Source organism: Rhynchophorus ferrugineus, unplaced genomic scaffold (assembly GCF_030347505.1).
Source record: "Rhynchophorus ferrugineus isolate W39M unplaced genomic scaffold, kcgeb_rfMv2 rfM6, whole genome shotgun sequence".
NCBI lineage: Eukaryota > Metazoa > Arthropoda > Insecta > Coleoptera > Curculionidae > Rhynchophorus > Rhynchophorus ferrugineus.
Window position 1 is genome coordinate 2,090,810 of NW_027472585.1, and position 18,132 is coordinate 2,108,941.

An 18,132-nucleotide genomic window follows, 5' to 3' on the forward strand; every position below is an offset into this window, starting at 1 on the left:
GCCTTAGTATATTATGCATGTATTATACATATAAACCTTCCTCTTGAATCACTCTATCTATAGAAAAAAACAGCATCAAAATCCGTTGCGTAGTTTTAAAGATTTAAGCGCACATAGGGATATAGGGACAGAAAAGGCGACTTTGTTTTATACTATGTAGTGATGTTTATAAATTGATAAATAAATTATATTCGTTATTGCAGTTATTGTTTTTTCTTTCATACCTGTAACAAAATTATTTTAAGATTAAAGATTTTTATAAAAAGTTCTTGGCTATAATTTTAGTATATTATAGAGATCATATATATTGATTATAATAACGGAGAATAGATATGTAAGTGATGGCTGATACTAAAAATAATCAACATATATTTTCTTGTCGAACAATGGAATACTGAAAATAATTTCCATGAGGTTTCCACCAATTGTAAGCATAAATTTGAATATAAATGGGTAACGTGCGCTCGAATAACAACGGTTTAAAACCGTAGTCCTTGGTATTTGCGCAGCTCACGTCTCAGCATTTACATTTAATAACTTGATTATTATGTGTTAAATAATATAACAAGGCGATATCATAGAAATAATGAAAACATTTAACGTGAAAAATGGTAATTATATCGTCTTATATCTACTTTAATAAAAGCGTTAAAAATAGAGGAAAAATGCGTTTAAATACTATGTTAATACAGATAAAGAGAACCATCTAAGTAGGCTGATGCGTCAATATATCCCAGTAGGTATAGATTCAGAAATAATGAAAACATTTAACGTGAAAGATGGTAATTATATCGTCTTATATCTAGTTTATTAAAAGCGTTAAAAATAGAGGAGAAATGAGTTTAAATACGATGTTAAGACAGATAAAGAGAACCATCTAAGTAGGCTGATGCGTCAATATATCCCAGTAGGTGTAGATTCAAATCTAAAAATCGCTATATGACGTTCGTAATATTACTGATTATGCTATGTATTAGTCGCTATTGATGGTCCTTCCTTTTCAAGATAGTCAATCAAAACTATTCCATGCGCATCCCAAAATACAGACGCCATAACCTTGCCAGCCGACTGTTGCGTTTTCCCACGCCTTAGAGCAGGTTCATCGTGTGCAGTCCATTCGGATGACTGCCAATTGGACTTCGGAGTGAAATGATGCAGCCATGTTTCATCCATTGTCACATATCGACACAAAAACTAGGGTTTATTACGCTTGATCATCTTCAAACACTGCTCCGAATCATCAACTCGTCGTTATTTTTGGTCAAAAGTGAGCTTGCTTGGTCCACTTCGCACAGAGCTTTCTCATACCCAAATATTCGTGAATGACATGATGTACTCGTTCAGTTGATATCTTTAGAGTGTCTGCTATTTCATGCATATTCAATTTACGGTAATTCAAAATCATTTTGTGGATTTTTTAAATGTTTTCGACTGTAACAATCTCTTTTGGACATTCACTGCGTTCACCGTCTTCGGTGTCTATTTCACCACGTCTAAACTAAGCATGCCGATCCTTGATGGTTGATTTTCCTGGGGCAGTGTCCGGAAACTCGTCAAGTCAAGTTTTTGCTTCAACTGTATTTTTTTCCTTCAAAAAGCAAAATTTTATCAACACGGGAAATTCCTTTTTATCCATTCTTTTCACAATAACAAAAGTTGCTTCACTAATTCACAAACTAACGATCCGACAGCTGTAAAATTCATACACAAATTTTTTTAGGGCTAACTAAAAACATATGGATTTAATTCTAGTAGCGCCATCTATGTGTCAGGTCGAGGACCTTTTAATTGACCTGTTTTTCAAGTCAATACATAATCATTTAATCAAATTTACCAATATCTCCTGACGACACTGACATTATAATTTACAAAATCACCAAAATGTAAGTTTCTATTAATAAATCATTAACTGATCTATCGCACAATATCTTAAGGGAATTCATATATTGTGTTGCGTTTTCTGTTTAAATTTCTAATTCATAATAATCTGAGATAAATAAGTAGATAGTGAATTTTGTATAGTAAAAAGTAACTCTACTGGTAACATTTTATAACAAATAACAAAGTATATATCATATTAAAAGAAGGCGGAGGGGAATAAATAATGAAGCAACATATGTTACATAATACTAACACATGCTGGTAAACCACAAACATAAACAATTGGGAAAATTCTGACATAGTAAAATTCTTATAAAAAATCATATTTAATTTTCAATCGTGTATATACGACCTTCGAATAAAATTAAAAAGTTGGAATACAAAATATTCCATTCAATACATAATCATTTAATCAAATTTACCAATAATTCCTGATGACACTGACATTATAATTTACCAAATTGTAAGTTTTTTTAGTTTAATAAATCATTATGCGACCAGACAGTATCTCAAAAGAATTCTTGCCGTTATACCTCATTATATATTCGTATTTATTATTTAATTATATATTCTATAGAATTACCATACAAAATTCGCTATCCTCTACTTATTTGAGATTAATATGAATTGAAAATTTAAATATAAAACGAAACACAATAAATACTATTCAGCCTATGGCCTAAACAAAACAAAAAGTGTTGCTCGGCACTGACTTCAGTGTGATCAGTTGGTAGTAGTTAAAATAATATTGTAAATGGATAAATAGGTTTAGGTAGATATTAAGCTAAATTGTATGTATATAGAAGAATATAAAATACGTGTAGTAGATACGTTAAATAAGTTTTTTGTTTATTTTTATTTAGTTATTATAACGATAATTATGTACATGTTTTATTTTCAAAAATTTTTTGACGTCGGTTCAATTTTTGTGTTAAAAATATTTTTTATTATTCTCTATCCCGATTGAAAGTTTGAGTAAATATTACGGCTTGATTTATAGTTTAAATGTAATCATCATTGAGGGAACATTCTTGAATTTCTGAAAGATAAGTAAATCTTTTGGCGATCGAGGACTTAGAAAGTCTAAACGAGGTAGACGAAGTGTTAGAAAAGCTACGGGAGGGACCTGTAGATTGTTCAAAGCCAAACATTTTCAAGAATGCACTTTCATGATTATTCACGAGTGACTTTAGTTCAAAGAAGGGCGGAGAAACATTGTAGGAAAAATCTGTGAGGAAATGGGAGCCAGTGTTGGAAGTTGAATCATTCGGCACAAACTCTGATCAATTTCGATTTGTTCTTTCATTGAAGTTTTAGCGAATCCAATCTTAAGATATTACTTAACTAACGATTTATAAAACTATTATTGTATTTAAAAAGTGCGAGATGCTTAAATAGTTGATAAAGATTGATGGAGAAAATACCAATATATAATATACTAGCGACCCGCCCCGGCTTCGCACGGGTGCAATGCTGATACTAAATTAAATACACTGCAGAAAAAATATGAACGTTGTATATAAAAACATAGCGGCTCGCTCCGACTTTGCACGGGCATAAAATATATATGCCTATGTCACTCAATGAAAACATGATTAAAATCGATTCAGTATTTTTGGTTCATTCATTACTGCCCTTGGCCTGCACGCATTAAATTTGGAGTAAAACAATTCCTCTTCCCCTATACTTACTATGAAGATTTCCTGCTATCTTTGGAATATCTAAATTCATACAATTTTTATTACATTACACATTTTTAAACGCAAATTTTAAATTTGAAATATCTCCGAAAATATTTGTTTAATTTACATGCTGTAAGGAACCATATTGATCTATATTAATTGCACACTGTATTTAAGGTACTTAATTCGATAAGGATTAATGCCGTATTGCTTAAAATAGCTTCGTAAATAAGCCATTTTCTCACGTAAAAAGTAAATAATAAAAATGGTTAATGTGGGTTATCCTTAAAAGATAAACATATACCATCGCGGACTATTTTGTAGACCTTTTTATGGTGTACAATACTGTAGTACATTAATTTGATCTAACTCGTAGGGTTAGGCAGCGTTTTTGCTAATTGCTAAATAAGCCTAAAAAAATAGGTTAATTTACGACATCACGTTAGAAACCTCTAAAATTAGCAATGTTGCCTTAGTATATTATGCATGTATTATACATATAAACCTTCCTCTTGAATTACTCTATCTATTGAAAAACCGCATCAAAATCCGTTGCGTAGTTTTAAAGATTTAAGCGCACATAGGGATATAGGGACAGAAAAGGCTACTTTTCCTGGTTTATATATAGTTTTATACTATGTAGTGATGTGAAATCTTTGTACGTACTTTGAAATTTGTTTGAAAGTTTTCCCTCGATTTCCCCCCTTTCCCCCATTACATAGTGACCTGGTTACAATGGGTTACAAGTGCACTCTTTGGAATAAAAAAATAATTTTGAAAATCGGTCCATAATTGACAGAGAAATTGGCGAACACACATAAAAAAATATCATACAGCCGAACATAAACCTTCTTTTTCTAACGCTACTTAATATTATATAATTCGTACATGAATTTTTTAAAATTTAGTACAAATTCGATCTCAGAAATAAAATTATCTTATCTAATAGTATTGGTTACTGAACGAGGAACAAAAAACTATATAAATATCTTCTTCGCACTGTCTGTTTATAAATTCGGATTAAAATAGGCGTAGTGGTAATTGCTGAATAACAATTTCAAGGTTACGTACGTTTTAGTTGACCTGATATTTGCGATTTTGTCGAAAAAATCGTTGTATGGGTTTGCTTGGAAATCGCGAAATAAAACACAGATTACAAACAAATAACTTTGGACCCATAATCGAACTGTAAATAAATAAATAATTCATTCTCTCGAATTTTTTTAACGTTTTCCAACGTTATTAACTTTGTTTATCGTGCTGTGAACAGCAAATGCTAATTTACACCAACAATTTTTAATAATATAATCACGCTGGTCAGTATAAAACTAAAATAATAAACTTAAAATAATTTCTAGCAACATAGGTAAGTAGTCTTTTCGAAAGAAAATTTAGAATCTCATATGAAGGGGTATTCTCAACACTTAAACCTATTTCCGCTGGAGTTCCACACGGTAGTGTCTTGGGACCACTCCTGTATTTGCTCTATACTGCTGATATCCCAACAACAAAAGAAACAGTACTTAGAACATTTTAAGATAACACAGTTATCATGGCAAAAGATATATTTCGGCCTAAGGCTGTAGAAAAAGTACAAGTAGAAGTAAACAAGAACTACAAATGGATTATTGCGTTTTTTTCTATAGTGTTATGCAGATATACATGTTTTATTATAATGATTGTGTCGTGCTTCAATGTGTCGATCAGATAGATGAGTGGTTCCAAGACACTACCCTATGGAACTCTAGTCGAAATATTGAGGGTGTCTACATTTTCTTTCTAACAAAACTACTGCAACTGACAGTAAATCCACAGTAACAATTTGCTCAACTTGTAAATTAGCGAGACCGTTTTATGATTAGATATACGATTTAATTTTGATGGATATAATGAACCGTGACATCAAAAATTATCTTTTTACACCATGTGAGATCATACATTAAATGAAGCGACACCTGAATCCAAACAATGAAATATCGATTAAGAAAAACAGTCGATCTACGTGACAAAATTCATTGATGCCTCGATGCAATGGGATTTAATATAAATCATTCAAATAAAATTGTATAAAACTTCAAGGCAAACAACGTAAACAGTAACAGCAAAAACCTAACACTACAGCTGTGCATTTTTTATATGCATATATATATACATATAATTTTTAGATTTTTAACATTCTGGCTCTGTCGTCTTAGCTGCGACCTTGACAAAAATGTACCCAATTTATGCTTATATAGATTTATATGTAATATATATATAGTTTTAAGAGTTATTTGATAGTTTGCTTGTAAATAACAATATATTGTATATTAATATAGCAGCATTTTGGGACGATATTTTTCAAGACTTTTAATACAATAGAGTAAAAAGATTAAAATTGTGAATGATAAATAGTAAAATACTTTTGACTGTTTTTATAGCAATAGTAGGTAATATTTCGATTACTCTCTGGATTTTTGCTAAAACATATTTCCTTTCAATAATAAATAAAGCATTTACTTTATTTAAAAAAAGCTCTAGTTGTTATTGTACGATCATTTTTAATTATGTTATGGATTAGATTTTTTTTATTTAGTAATTATGGTTATTGTACATCTTTAGTTTTTAGGTTTTGTTTAAGTTCTATTGTATTGTCTATATTTATTATAATATATTACTTAAAAATAACAATTAACACATTAAAATACAATAAAACATTTGTGGGGTATTATTTCATTCCATAGAAAAATTCTATTCTTTTATAGTGATCCACAGAACATTCAAATATAAAAGTAATTATTTAGTATTTTCCTTTCCTATTTTAAAGTTAGTACGTGATGGAATATGTACATATATCTCCGTCTCGCTTATACTACCGTTGGAAAAAATAAGTACATATAAAATTAACTACTCCAAGCAATTATCTTCGTCCTTTCTTCTCTCATAATTTATACAGTAAAGGGTTCGTACATCTTCCCCTGTCATCACTAATAGAAAAAACAGTCCAACCGTACATTTGACTGCAAATAGTAATTACTATTTTCAGTTGCTAGTTTTTTGACAAACGACTGTTTTGCTACTATCGACTGTTTCGACTGTTTTTAGTCGATAGTTCCAACTTTAATATATATATATATATATATATATATATATATATATATATATATATATATATATATATATATATATATATATATAGTGACTTGATCATTTTTTATATTCTCGCCTTATTAATGTTGGAATTTGCGTTTTACAGAGACATAACGTTTTTTTACATATTTTTTACCAGTTGAAAATGGCTTCGAGAGTTAGCAAACGAAACGCTGACTCGTTTAGCTAGATTTGTGGCGAATTTTGTTAAAGTACGCGAGAAAAAGTACGATTTAAGTACAAATTTAAAGATTTGCGAAGCCTATTAAGCTTACTTCAATCTACTTGCAGATATGTTCTGGAGGGTGACTTTATTTTATTTTCTTTTTTATTGTACGGAACCGTTCACTAAATTACGTATTACGCCTTATTGTATGGTGGTACGGAGGTGAAAAAAGAGCAACGAAGCCAGGAATTTGGAGGGGGAACTACGTGAATTTAATCTTAAACTGAATTAAAAAACAGAGTGAATTAATTAAATAATGGGCACAATCTTTTCATCTTCGTAAAATGTACAATAATTACGGTGATAACTATGGGAAACAATTTCAAGGCTGCAGTGGTATTCACACCAAGCAATTTGTAGAAAAATCGAAACAAACTACTCAGAAAGAAGTATTACTTGGAAATTTAAAACAATATAATAAATTTTTCGAACATTTCTTTGAAAATATTATACGGTTTCTATTATTGTTATATAACGTATCGATTACAGCGTATTTGTTTTAGGTTAGGAAAAAAGTAATTTCGGATTTTCGTAACAGATGGTTTTAAAATAGCACAAAATTTACGTATCGAAATGGACTCTCTGGCTCTTTTTTACTCTAGAGATCTGAAAAATTAAATTCTTGTTGATAAAGAACTGATCATGTATATCAATAGATATGCATAAAGAAAACATTCTAACGAGCAAAAAGTAAGTGTACATGGCTTATAAACAATTAAAAAACTGTGTCTTTTTTTTGTAAAGATATGTTATCTTAATTAACTATAGCAGTATTTTAATGAGATTTAAATGATAAATCTTTTTGCATCGTTAATTGTTTACCACAAAAGTAGAATTGCTCAATAAATATTTCATTAATATATTCAGTCAGCAAAAGTGCGTTAAAATGTATTTTTAATTGTTGTGTTGGAAAATTTTCGAAGTTCTAGGAATGTTTTCATTCTTATGTTTAGAATTTGGCCTTAATTTTAATAACAATTGACATTAAGCCCTTAAAATTAGACATTCATTATGATCTGTTTGTAAATAATTGTAGGTAATAATCACTGTCTATACTTTCTTCTATTAAACAAAAGTACTAAACAAGTCAAAAACGAAGTCCAGAGAAAAAAACGAATTTTTGAGAAATAGTAATCTAAATTTTGTTAGGTTAGAATATATAGGATATGTTATAGTTTTTCATATGATAGTAAATTATGAATATAGAGAGAAGGCTAGCACTAAATTGAATCAACAGTGTATTTTCACTTAAGAAAATTGATATTGAATGTTTCATTGGTGCTACGTGGGAGATCTAAGAATGAGAATAACTAATAAGTAATATTGGCTTTGAAATATCCGATAATACGAATAAAATCAATTCATAAAAGTTACACATAAAACAATGAGGTCATGAAGAGAATGGTGAATGTTGAGTTTTTATGTGTAATTATCAGTATTGTCATGTGAGACTGATTAGTTTTATCACTGTGTTATCATAAAGACTGATTATTATATATTTAAATTATATGAGGGCGGTAATAAATGTTCATTTTATGTCAGTAGAGTTTTTTAAGAATTATATCGTTCCCTTAAAAAAATGCTGATATATTGAGATATTATTTTTTAAATTTTTAGTGAGTTATTTAGAAGTCGGTACAATTTGTTTGTTAAAAATATTTTATTTTTCTCTTTTTAGTTTTAGATGTTTAATAAATTACGCAGTTATTTTATTAAGTATTACAATGGGTAGGCCAAATGAAGGTGAAGCCCTAAGAAGAAAACTAGGAATAAAAAGACAATGATTGAAAATAAGGAACGCTTCAGGCCCCGGGGGTCCGCTACCTAACGTAGGCGATCTTGCAATATACAGGAGATAGACATATCCTACTACGAATGAATATCTCGACACTCTTAGCTCTTACTATAACTTGCATGTTGCTGCCAAACATTATCATATTCCAAGATGATAATGGTTTACGGAGCATTACTAATCTCATCAAAAATCTTCATTGGACAGAGCAATCTCCAGACAAAATATAATTAAACTTCTTTATGCAGAGTTTTAGAACAATGAGTGAAGAATTGCAGCTGTTTAAAAACAAACAATGGCTCAACAACTTATTAATAAATACATACTATGATATGTTAGTAGTTCATATGATATCTAATCCCCTATTAAATATGGGGATCTTGATTCTGCCACCCCAGAGCCAAACAAATAATGTAGCAGCATTACAAGGAGAAAGTGATGCTGAGCAAGCTGAGCGAACTTATTACATTGTTTGGTGCACTTGCATGATGATTCTGGCTTGGCAAGACAAGGAATCAAACACCTAACTGAACAATTCGTTCATGAAAAATTGAAGGGGTTGATAACACAGGAAAATGAACAGAATGGCAAACAGCTACCAAAAGAATTGGCTGAGAGATGAGCCTTTGTCAAATATTTCGTTTTCTTGATCAAGCATATTAAAACTCAATGATTTTGAATTGCATTACTTGGATATGGTATTACAGGATTAAAAATGCGATTAACAGTGTGACTTTTGTGCCAGAAAAGAAATATTTACAGCTGAAGCTGAAGATAAGTAACCTGGTAATGCAAAAATATTTTAATTTTTGTGCTGCATAATTTTTTTTTTTTTTTTTTTTTTTTTTTATAATTATATACATTGTTACTAGTCGTTGCCGACTAACCTACAATTTGTCCTTATAATAGCTTAAATCTAGGTATATATCTAATAGGACTCATCAGTCCTACATAGTCTCTAACATAATAATAATTGTTTTAACACTTTGAGTTTTTTCTAATGCACCTCACTGCACTACACTACAACACACTACACAAGTTCAAATGGTTTGGTCCTTTTGAGTCTGCGTCCGGTTTTGGTGTTGTCCAAGAGTTGTAATACTTCGAAATTAACATGAGAGTGAAGTCTCTCCTCATGTCTCTTTGCAATTCTTTTAATTTCTTGATTGACAGTCGGTATCTGAAGATCTCGATGTAAATAAATGGTCCGGTAATATCTGGGTGCACCTACGATGCTTCTTAGGACTTTGTTCTGGAAAACTTGTATTAGATTTATGTTGCTTTTTGCGGAACATCCCCATAATTGTATTCCGTATGTCCATATAGGTTTTAATATTTGTTTATATAGAAGTAATTTATTATGTATAGTTAATTGAGATTTTCTTCCAATTAGCCAATACATTTTTCTATATTTTAACTCAAGTTCTTTTCTTTTCTTTTTGACATGTTCCTTCCACCGTAGTTTTGCATCAAGTGTCATTCCGAGATACTTAGCATTATTGCTGTATGGTATGACAGTGTGGTTTATGGTCAATGGTGTAAGCGCGGCCTGTTTATAGGTGAATTGAACATGCACAGATTTGTTTTGGTTAATTTGTATTTTCCAGATTTGGGTCCATTTATTTATAGCGTCAGTAGCCTGTTGTAGGTTTCGGGTTGCTTCTTCGCTATTGTTTCCGACAGCAAGAATAGCAGTATCATCAGCAAATGTAGCCATTGTAATGTTTTCGATTTGTGGTATATCACATGTATAAAGTAGGTACAGAATTGGCCCCAGTACACTTCCTTGTGGTACACCTGCTTTAGCTTCTTTTATTGTAGAGTAAGCTTCCTCTTGTTTCACTCTAAACATTCTGGCTGTGATGTAGGATTTTAATAGTTCGGTGTGTTGCTTCGGTAATATTTTCTGTAGCTTATGGACGAGGCCTTTGTGCCATACCTTGTCGAAAGCTTGTGCTACATCTAAGAATACAGCTGAGCATACTTTATTATCTTCATAGGCTTTTTCAATAACATCTGTTATTCTATGCACTTGATCAATCGTTGAATGTTTGGTAATAAACCCAAACTGGTGTGTTGGTATTAGGTTTTTTCTCTCTATAATTGGTTTTAATCTTTTCAAGAGGAGCTTTTCAAATACCTTAGCTATCATCGGTAACAGTGAGATAGGTCGATAAGCTTTTATATCATTTGGTGATTTTCCAGGTTTTGGAACCATTATTATTTCAGCCATTTTCCAAACGTCTGGGACATATTTCAGTCGAAATGCTGCATTGACTAAGTTAGTGAGCTTTATAATACCCTTTCTTGGCAGATTGTGCAGCAATTGCCCTGTTATTAAATCATAGCCTGGTGATTTATTTGGCTTGATGTTAGTTTTAATAACGTTGGTGACTTCTTTCGGAGTTGTTAATTGAATTGTCGAATTTTCGCCGTCTATGTCCGGTAAAGTATGTTCAATTTCACTTTCGTTTGGTTTGAAAGTTTTCTCTAAATGGTCAGCGAATGCTTCTGCTTTCTCCAGGTTGCTGCGTGCCCAACTTCCATGCATGTTTCTTATCGGAGGACTATGTAGACAGGATCGTTTTAGGTATTTAGTGGCTTTCCAGAGCGAATAGTCTGTGTTCTTGTCGTCTGTTAAATTTCGTAGATAGTTATTTATGGAATTGTTTTTAATTTCCAAAATTTCCCTCTTCAACCTTTGTGTTATGTTGTTTAAGATATTCTTATTTTCAGGTGTTCTATTTTGCTGCCATTTTTTCCGTAGTTTTCGTTTTTCAGCTACCATTTCCTTGATTTCTTTCGGGTAATTTATTCCTTTGGTTGAAGTTTTAATTTCTGGAGTGTTATTCCAAGCAGCCTGTTGGATGTCTGCAACGAATTTTTCGGTTTCATAATTTAATTGGTCTTCTGTCTTAAGGGGAACATTTAGTTGAATTCGATTGTTTATTTCTTCAACAAATCCTTCCCAGTCTGTCCTCTTGTTGGTTAATGTTGGATTTTGTTGTTTTCTTATAATGTTTTCACTCAGCGTCAAAATCACAGGTGTGTGATCTGAACTTAAGTCAAAATTTTCTTCAACTTCCATGTAGTTAGTGGTTATGTTTCTAGCTATAAAGAAGTCTAACAGGTCTGGAGTTTTCTCTGGATCGGTAGGCCAATAAGTTGGTTTTCCTGTCGACATGTAACTGCACCCTAGCTCAGCAGCTGCTTTATGTAATTCATTACCTTTAGTTGTCGTCATTCTAGATCCCCATCTTGTATTTTTAGCATTGAAATCACCACCGATTATAAATTTTTCTCCTAGGTTGTTTAGAACATTCAAGTAATTTTCTTTTTTTTGGTTGTATCTTGGAGGGCTATATATGGAAGCTAATGTAACCCTGTATTTGCTAGATATAACAGTTACTGCCGTTACCTGATTTTCTGCTAAACTGAGTCCGGGTTCTTGATGATGGCATATATTATTTTTTATTATTATTGCACTTCCTCCTCTTGCTGTGTTAGCTGGATGAATGGTGTGGTAAAAGTAATATCCTCTAAATTTAATAAAGGATTCCTTTGTCAAATGGGTTTCAGATATTAAGCAAATATCTATTTTTTGCAATTCTAGGAATACTTGTAGGTCAGCGTGATGTTTCTGAATCCCATTAGCATTCCAAATTGCGATGCGGATGTCTTTACTTGCCATTTTTAGTTCTTGAGGCCACCGCCCTATTGTTTTCGAGTTTAAGTAATCTTTCAGAAAACGATTCAATAATCTTTTCCTGGTTGTCCAGCTTTGCTATAAGTTTCAATAGCAGTTCGTTGGTTGTAACGTCTTCTTTTTTTGTTTCTTTTTGAGCGGTTTGGTTTATGCTTTGAGCATAGGTCATTTCATCGTTGACTTCGTTGTACATTTTTGGTTGTTTATTTTGAGTCACTGTTTTTTGCTCTTTAGCCTGACTGATTTTATTTCTTCTCTCTTGGAATGTTTTCGCAACTACGCATCCTCTGTAGCTTGCTGGATGCGCTTCATTGCAATTCGCACATTTCGCTTTTGTTCCTTTGGGTTTTTTGCATTCTCCCGTGATGTGTTTTCCTGAGCATTTTACACACCTTGGTTCCCTTTTACAGAATTTTTGTGTGTGTCCATGTAATTGGCATCTCTTGCACTGTGGCACAAGATTTGCCTTTCTAAGAGGTTCTATTTTTACTTCGACTCCTAGAATTTGTTTAATTTCATAAATTGCTTTTATGTCCGTGTTATGTTGGAATGATAACATAAACAGTGGTAAAGGCTTCTTCTGGACAACTATTTCTCCATTGTTATTTTTATTTCGTTCTTTTTTCAGGATATTTGTGACGTCAGTACATTTAAGTCCATTTTTTATTAACTCTTCCACTATTTTAGTAGTTTTAGCTGTCGGTGGAAGCCCTCTTGCCATTACTTTAATGTCTCTGGTTTGCTTATCTTCATACGAGTGCCATTGTAATTTTAGGAATTCCAAGCACTCAGCAATTTTCGTAAAAGTTTTACGACATTCGGCGTTTAATTTGATTTGTCCATTGTTTAATGTTGTTGCTCTAAATAGTATATTATTTGTTTTCATTGTTTCATATAGCAAGTCAAAGTCTGTGACATTACTTACTATAATTGGAGGTGGTCTCGGCACTTTTATTTCTTTATTCAATTCTTGTGCTTTAATGGTTTTTGGTTGTTGTGGTGAAGCTTCAGGTGTATAGTTTGCTTTTCGTTTCTTATTTCTTTTAACTGTTATCCAGCCTACTTCTTTTTGCAATTCTTCCTCGTCTGTTTCATAGTTTACAGGCAATTTGTTTTCAGTGCACTGGTTCACTACGGGAATGCTAGTTGGATTGTATGTGTTTTGGTTTTTTATTAGGAGTTGTTGTGCATCTAATTGTTTTTGCATATTTGTTAGTGCAATTTCCAGATTCCGTCGGGCTGTTTTTTCGTTAATATACGCATTATAGAGAGCTTGCTCATTTTGCGTTCTCTTATGGTTTTCTTGACAAAAGATTTGATTCTGCTGTGCCAGATAAGCTTCACCTGACGTTGAGGATTGTGTTTCCATCTCATTTAGTCTCTGGTTCTCTCTATTAATCGTTTTTATTTAATGAATAGTTTAATTCACGTTTTTACAAAAATTTCAGTACCGGTATTTGTTTCAGAACCGTTATAACGCCGCATTTGTGGTACAGATGATGCACCTCCGACCCTTAACAGCCCCCAAAATTTTACCTTTGTTACTTTATTGCAGTGACCATCGTTTTAAACACATTTTCACTAAACATTTAACGCGCAGTTTTAACACTGTTATTGTCGTCACGGTTTTTACTTATTTTTTAAAATCGCATTTGTGGCACAGGTAGTACACTTTCAAATTTATTACACTGACCGTCGCTCCAAACACGTCTTTACTCTACGAAGGTCGAACGACAACTCTGTGTGCTGCATAATGAAACATTTTTGTCCTGCATGTGATAGAACATACATATATCAAAGGAGCAATTAAACATTGATAGATTACGATGATACGTACAAAACTTGATTGCACAAACAATAGTGACCGAGTTTGATTTATGATTATAAGAAGCTCTATTTCGAAACAGTTTTCCATTTAGTATTTTTGAGCTGTTCAGTGTTTATTGATGATTGATGACGTTTTCTTGTTTGATTTAAATTTTTAAATTCATTCAAATTAAAATAATAATTAAAATAAAATTAAGAATGAGAGATGGCTACCATACGAATTGTGTGAAAATGTAATTTCGACATCGCGATTTCATTGTTTGACCGGCAAAAATGAGAAGTTTTCTGTGTTCTATTATGAATGGCGATGAAAAGTGGATTTACTACGATAATCCCAACAGCAAATAGTCATGCGATCGTCCTGTAGAACTATTCATATACCATTCATCGTATTCAACTGATTGATAGAAGATCGTAAAAGTAATGGTAAACGATGAATTTAATATCCCTAACGAAATGTTTTTATGACTATTTTTATTAATAAAGCGTTAATCTCACGATAAGAAAAAAAACATCGAGACCGTTATTCAAGGTCTCAACAAAATCTCGTATAAACCTAATACATTGTGGGTTATATTATTAACGTGTATTATAGTATTATAAGCCGTTGCGTGACTGTACAGATAAAATGTTGACACAATAAATATGTTTATTCACTGTCCTAGATTGAAATAATTAGCGAACGATTATGAACTTGTACCTTTTTTCACTACACCAAAACAAAACATATCTTCTCGACACTAAGAATTCGAGCACCATAACAACTAAACCGACAAATAACTATCTAGCTGGCGAATAAAATGTTTTACGTTTCTATAGTCACGGCAATATCAGACGTACTGGCATAACACCACAAGGCATACGACTGTATCAATACACTCTCTCTTATCTTGATGACCAGATGATAATGAATATATTTGAGTATTATTTATTTGGAAGTACGTCACTGAAGTTGTAGAATCGATAAGATACAAACGATTTGGTTTGAAATTGTTTGTTTATTTTTAAATATCTATATAGGGGTTAATTGAAAAATATTATCGTAATTTAGGTAATATGTTTTTAGAGAGATAGCACAATACCATTTTTTCTGTCAGTACATTATTACTACTAACAGGTCAATTGGAAATTCTCCGGCCTGACACACAGATGGCGCTACTAGAATTAAATCCATATGTTTTTTAGTTAGGTCTAACCCTCAAAAGATGCGTGTATACATTTGACAGCTGTCGGATCATTAGTTTGTGAATTATAGCATTTTGAGTAACTTTTGTTATTGTGAAAAAAAAAATGGATAAAAAGGAATTTCGCGTGTTGATAAAATATTGTTTTTTGAAGGGAAAAAATACAATTGAAGCAAAGTCTTGGCTTGATACCGAGTTTCCGGACACTGCCCCAGGAAAATCAACCATCAAGGATTGGTATGCTAAGTTTAGATGAGGTGAAATGAGCACCGAAGACGGTGAACGCAGTGGACGCCCAAAAGAGGTTGTTACCGACGAAAACAGTAAAAAAATCCACAAACTGATTTTGAATGACCGTAAATTGAAATTGAATGAAATAGCAGACACTCTAAAGATAGTAACTGAACGTGTACATCATATCATTTACGAATATTAGGGTATGGGAAAGGTCCGTGCAAAGTGGGTGCCGCGCGAGCTCTCTTTTGACCAAAAACAACGACGAGTTGATGATTCGGAGCAGTGTTTGAAGAAGATTAAGCGTAATAAAACCGAGTTTTTGCGTCGATATGTGACAATGGATGAAACATGGCTCCATCGTTTCATTCCGAAGTCCAATCGACAGTCGTCCGAGTGAACTGCACACGATGAACCCGCTCCAAAGCGTGGGGAAATGCGACAGTCGGCTGGCAAATTTAAGGCGTCTGTATTTTGGGATACGTATTAAATAATTTTCATTGACTACCTTGAAAAAGGAAGGATCATCAACAACAACTATTACATAGTGTTATTGGACTGTTTGAAGTACGAACTCGCCGAAAAACAGCCGTATTTGAAAAAAAGGAAGTGCTGCTTCACCAAGACAATGCACTGTGTCATAAGTCAGTGAAAACGATGGCAAAAATCCATGAACTGGGCTTCCAATTGCTTCCTTATCCACCGTATTCTCCAGATCTGGCCCCTAGCGACTATTTCCTGTTCTTAGATTTCAAAAGAATGATCGCTGAGAAGAAATATTCGTTGAATAAAGAGGTGATCGCCGAAACTGAGGCCTATTATGAAGCAAAGGTCAAATCGTACTACAAAAATAGTATCGAAAAGTTAGAGGGTCGTTATAATCAGTATATCACCCTTGAAGAGAATTATGTTGAATAAGAAAAACTAATTTTTCCAAGAAAATGTGTTGTACTATAGTAGGCTTCTTAACGGAGATAGGTGGGATTTTTTTGGGTCTACGCATGGAGTCAGAAAAATTAATTAACTACATTAATACAAAATAAAATAATACAATACGTAGACCAGCAAGTTGAGTCCGATTTTATAGACAAGATAGTATCTTATCTAATGATGTAACTTTGATATATATCATATATTTTAATTTTTTGTTGTTGTTCTTTGAAATATTACTTTTTGGTATATTTTCTCCATTCTGACGTCATCATACAATTTAACCGTTTTAATTATTCGGTCCACAATTTTCACGACAACATTGTACAAGAATAATAATAACTTGCCTTTATATAGTTATGTGTTGAACAAGTAAATAAAATGTTAACAGACACAGGCCTAGGCTGCTTTCGGAATGAGGGAACAAGAAGATAGAAGATTAACTTACTCCATATATTACTCTACATTCAACATGAAGTTGGTTACATAATCGTTTAAAGTTTACATTTATTAAGGGTTTTTTATTGGTTCGTTTATTTACGTGAGCCTTTGTTACCTTTTTTGCAGGCTTCTGCCCTGCGTACCGCCCCGCTGATTGCGCCTGCCACCGCGGCTACGGTCGTCTCTTCAACGTCGTGCAGGGCGCCGTAGCTGACGTGCCAGGAGCGTCGCGTGTGCGTTCGCGCAGCCGTCGACTTGACGGCGTCCGCCCATGCGCCGCCGCTGAGACACGAAGTCCTGCGTCGGCTGAGTTGAGCGGGTGGCCTATCGTTGACCGCGTGCCGCGGGCGGGCTACAGGGAGCGTCATAGGGACGGTTCACCGGCTGACTCCTAGGGATTGTAGATGGGCGATCGCTTGCGGGAGCCTAGAAGGAATAGAGATGTTAGTATCGATGTGAAGTCCACAAAACATAGATAATATAAGAGGACTTAACACTGCGCACAGTTGGCTATATATCCAAAATAACAGTGAACTCACGTTATCAAAATGTCGAATGTATTCCTTTTCATTTTAATGTAGTTAAAAAGAGACACAATGCTGTCTGATGCACACGAATATGTAAACAAAATCAACCTATAAACTTCATCTAGTTGTCACATGTCTGCAAAATTCTTCAAAACATTAGTAATATGAAACAAGTGGTTATAAAACGGCAAACGTTGTTTTGCTGCTTTGCTTGTCTTGATACATTTCAAATCGCTGCTTAATATTTTTGATTACTCTGATAGAAAATGCTGGACCCAATGAAGTAATGAAGAACGGACCCTTTCTTACCAGTAAAACACATTAGAGAGGTGAGTATTGATACTATTAGATATTAACTTGCTGAAGTTTTTATTGCACATAGTTTCGTTGTCTTGCAGCTGCACTGAACATTAGTAAAACTTCTCAAAGAAAGAAAAACAATCTAATGTTGGATTCACCGAAAAGAAAGCGTCTACGTACTTTGATATTAATTTTATTCAAAAACAGTCAGTAGGTTTTTCAATAGAAACATAACCTAATACAATTATTTCCGAGATAACTGTTAGTTTAGAA

The 18,132-nt window shown here is 32.9% G+C and overlaps 1 protein-coding gene across 4 annotated transcripts in view; it reads right to left on the minus strand.

Moving 5' to 3' along the window:
* Nucleotides 1-18,132, minus strand: part of LOC143198739 (E3 ubiquitin-protein ligase RNF144A) — a 76,135-nt gene that overhangs the window by 8,625 nt on the left and 49,378 nt on the right. For 3 of the 4 annotated variants that reach the window (XM_076408143.1, XM_076408141.1, XM_076408144.1), the window contains exon 3: nucleotides 17,148-17,458. In XM_076408143.1, coding sequence (XP_076264258.1) covers nucleotides 17,148-17,400 — 253 coding nt within the window. In that variant the 5' untranslated portion in view covers nucleotides 17,401-17,458. Of the gene's footprint in view, nucleotides 1-14,943; nucleotides 15,099-17,147; nucleotides 17,459-18,132 lie in introns of those variants that run through there. The other variant, XM_076408145.1, reaches the window with a different exon arrangement.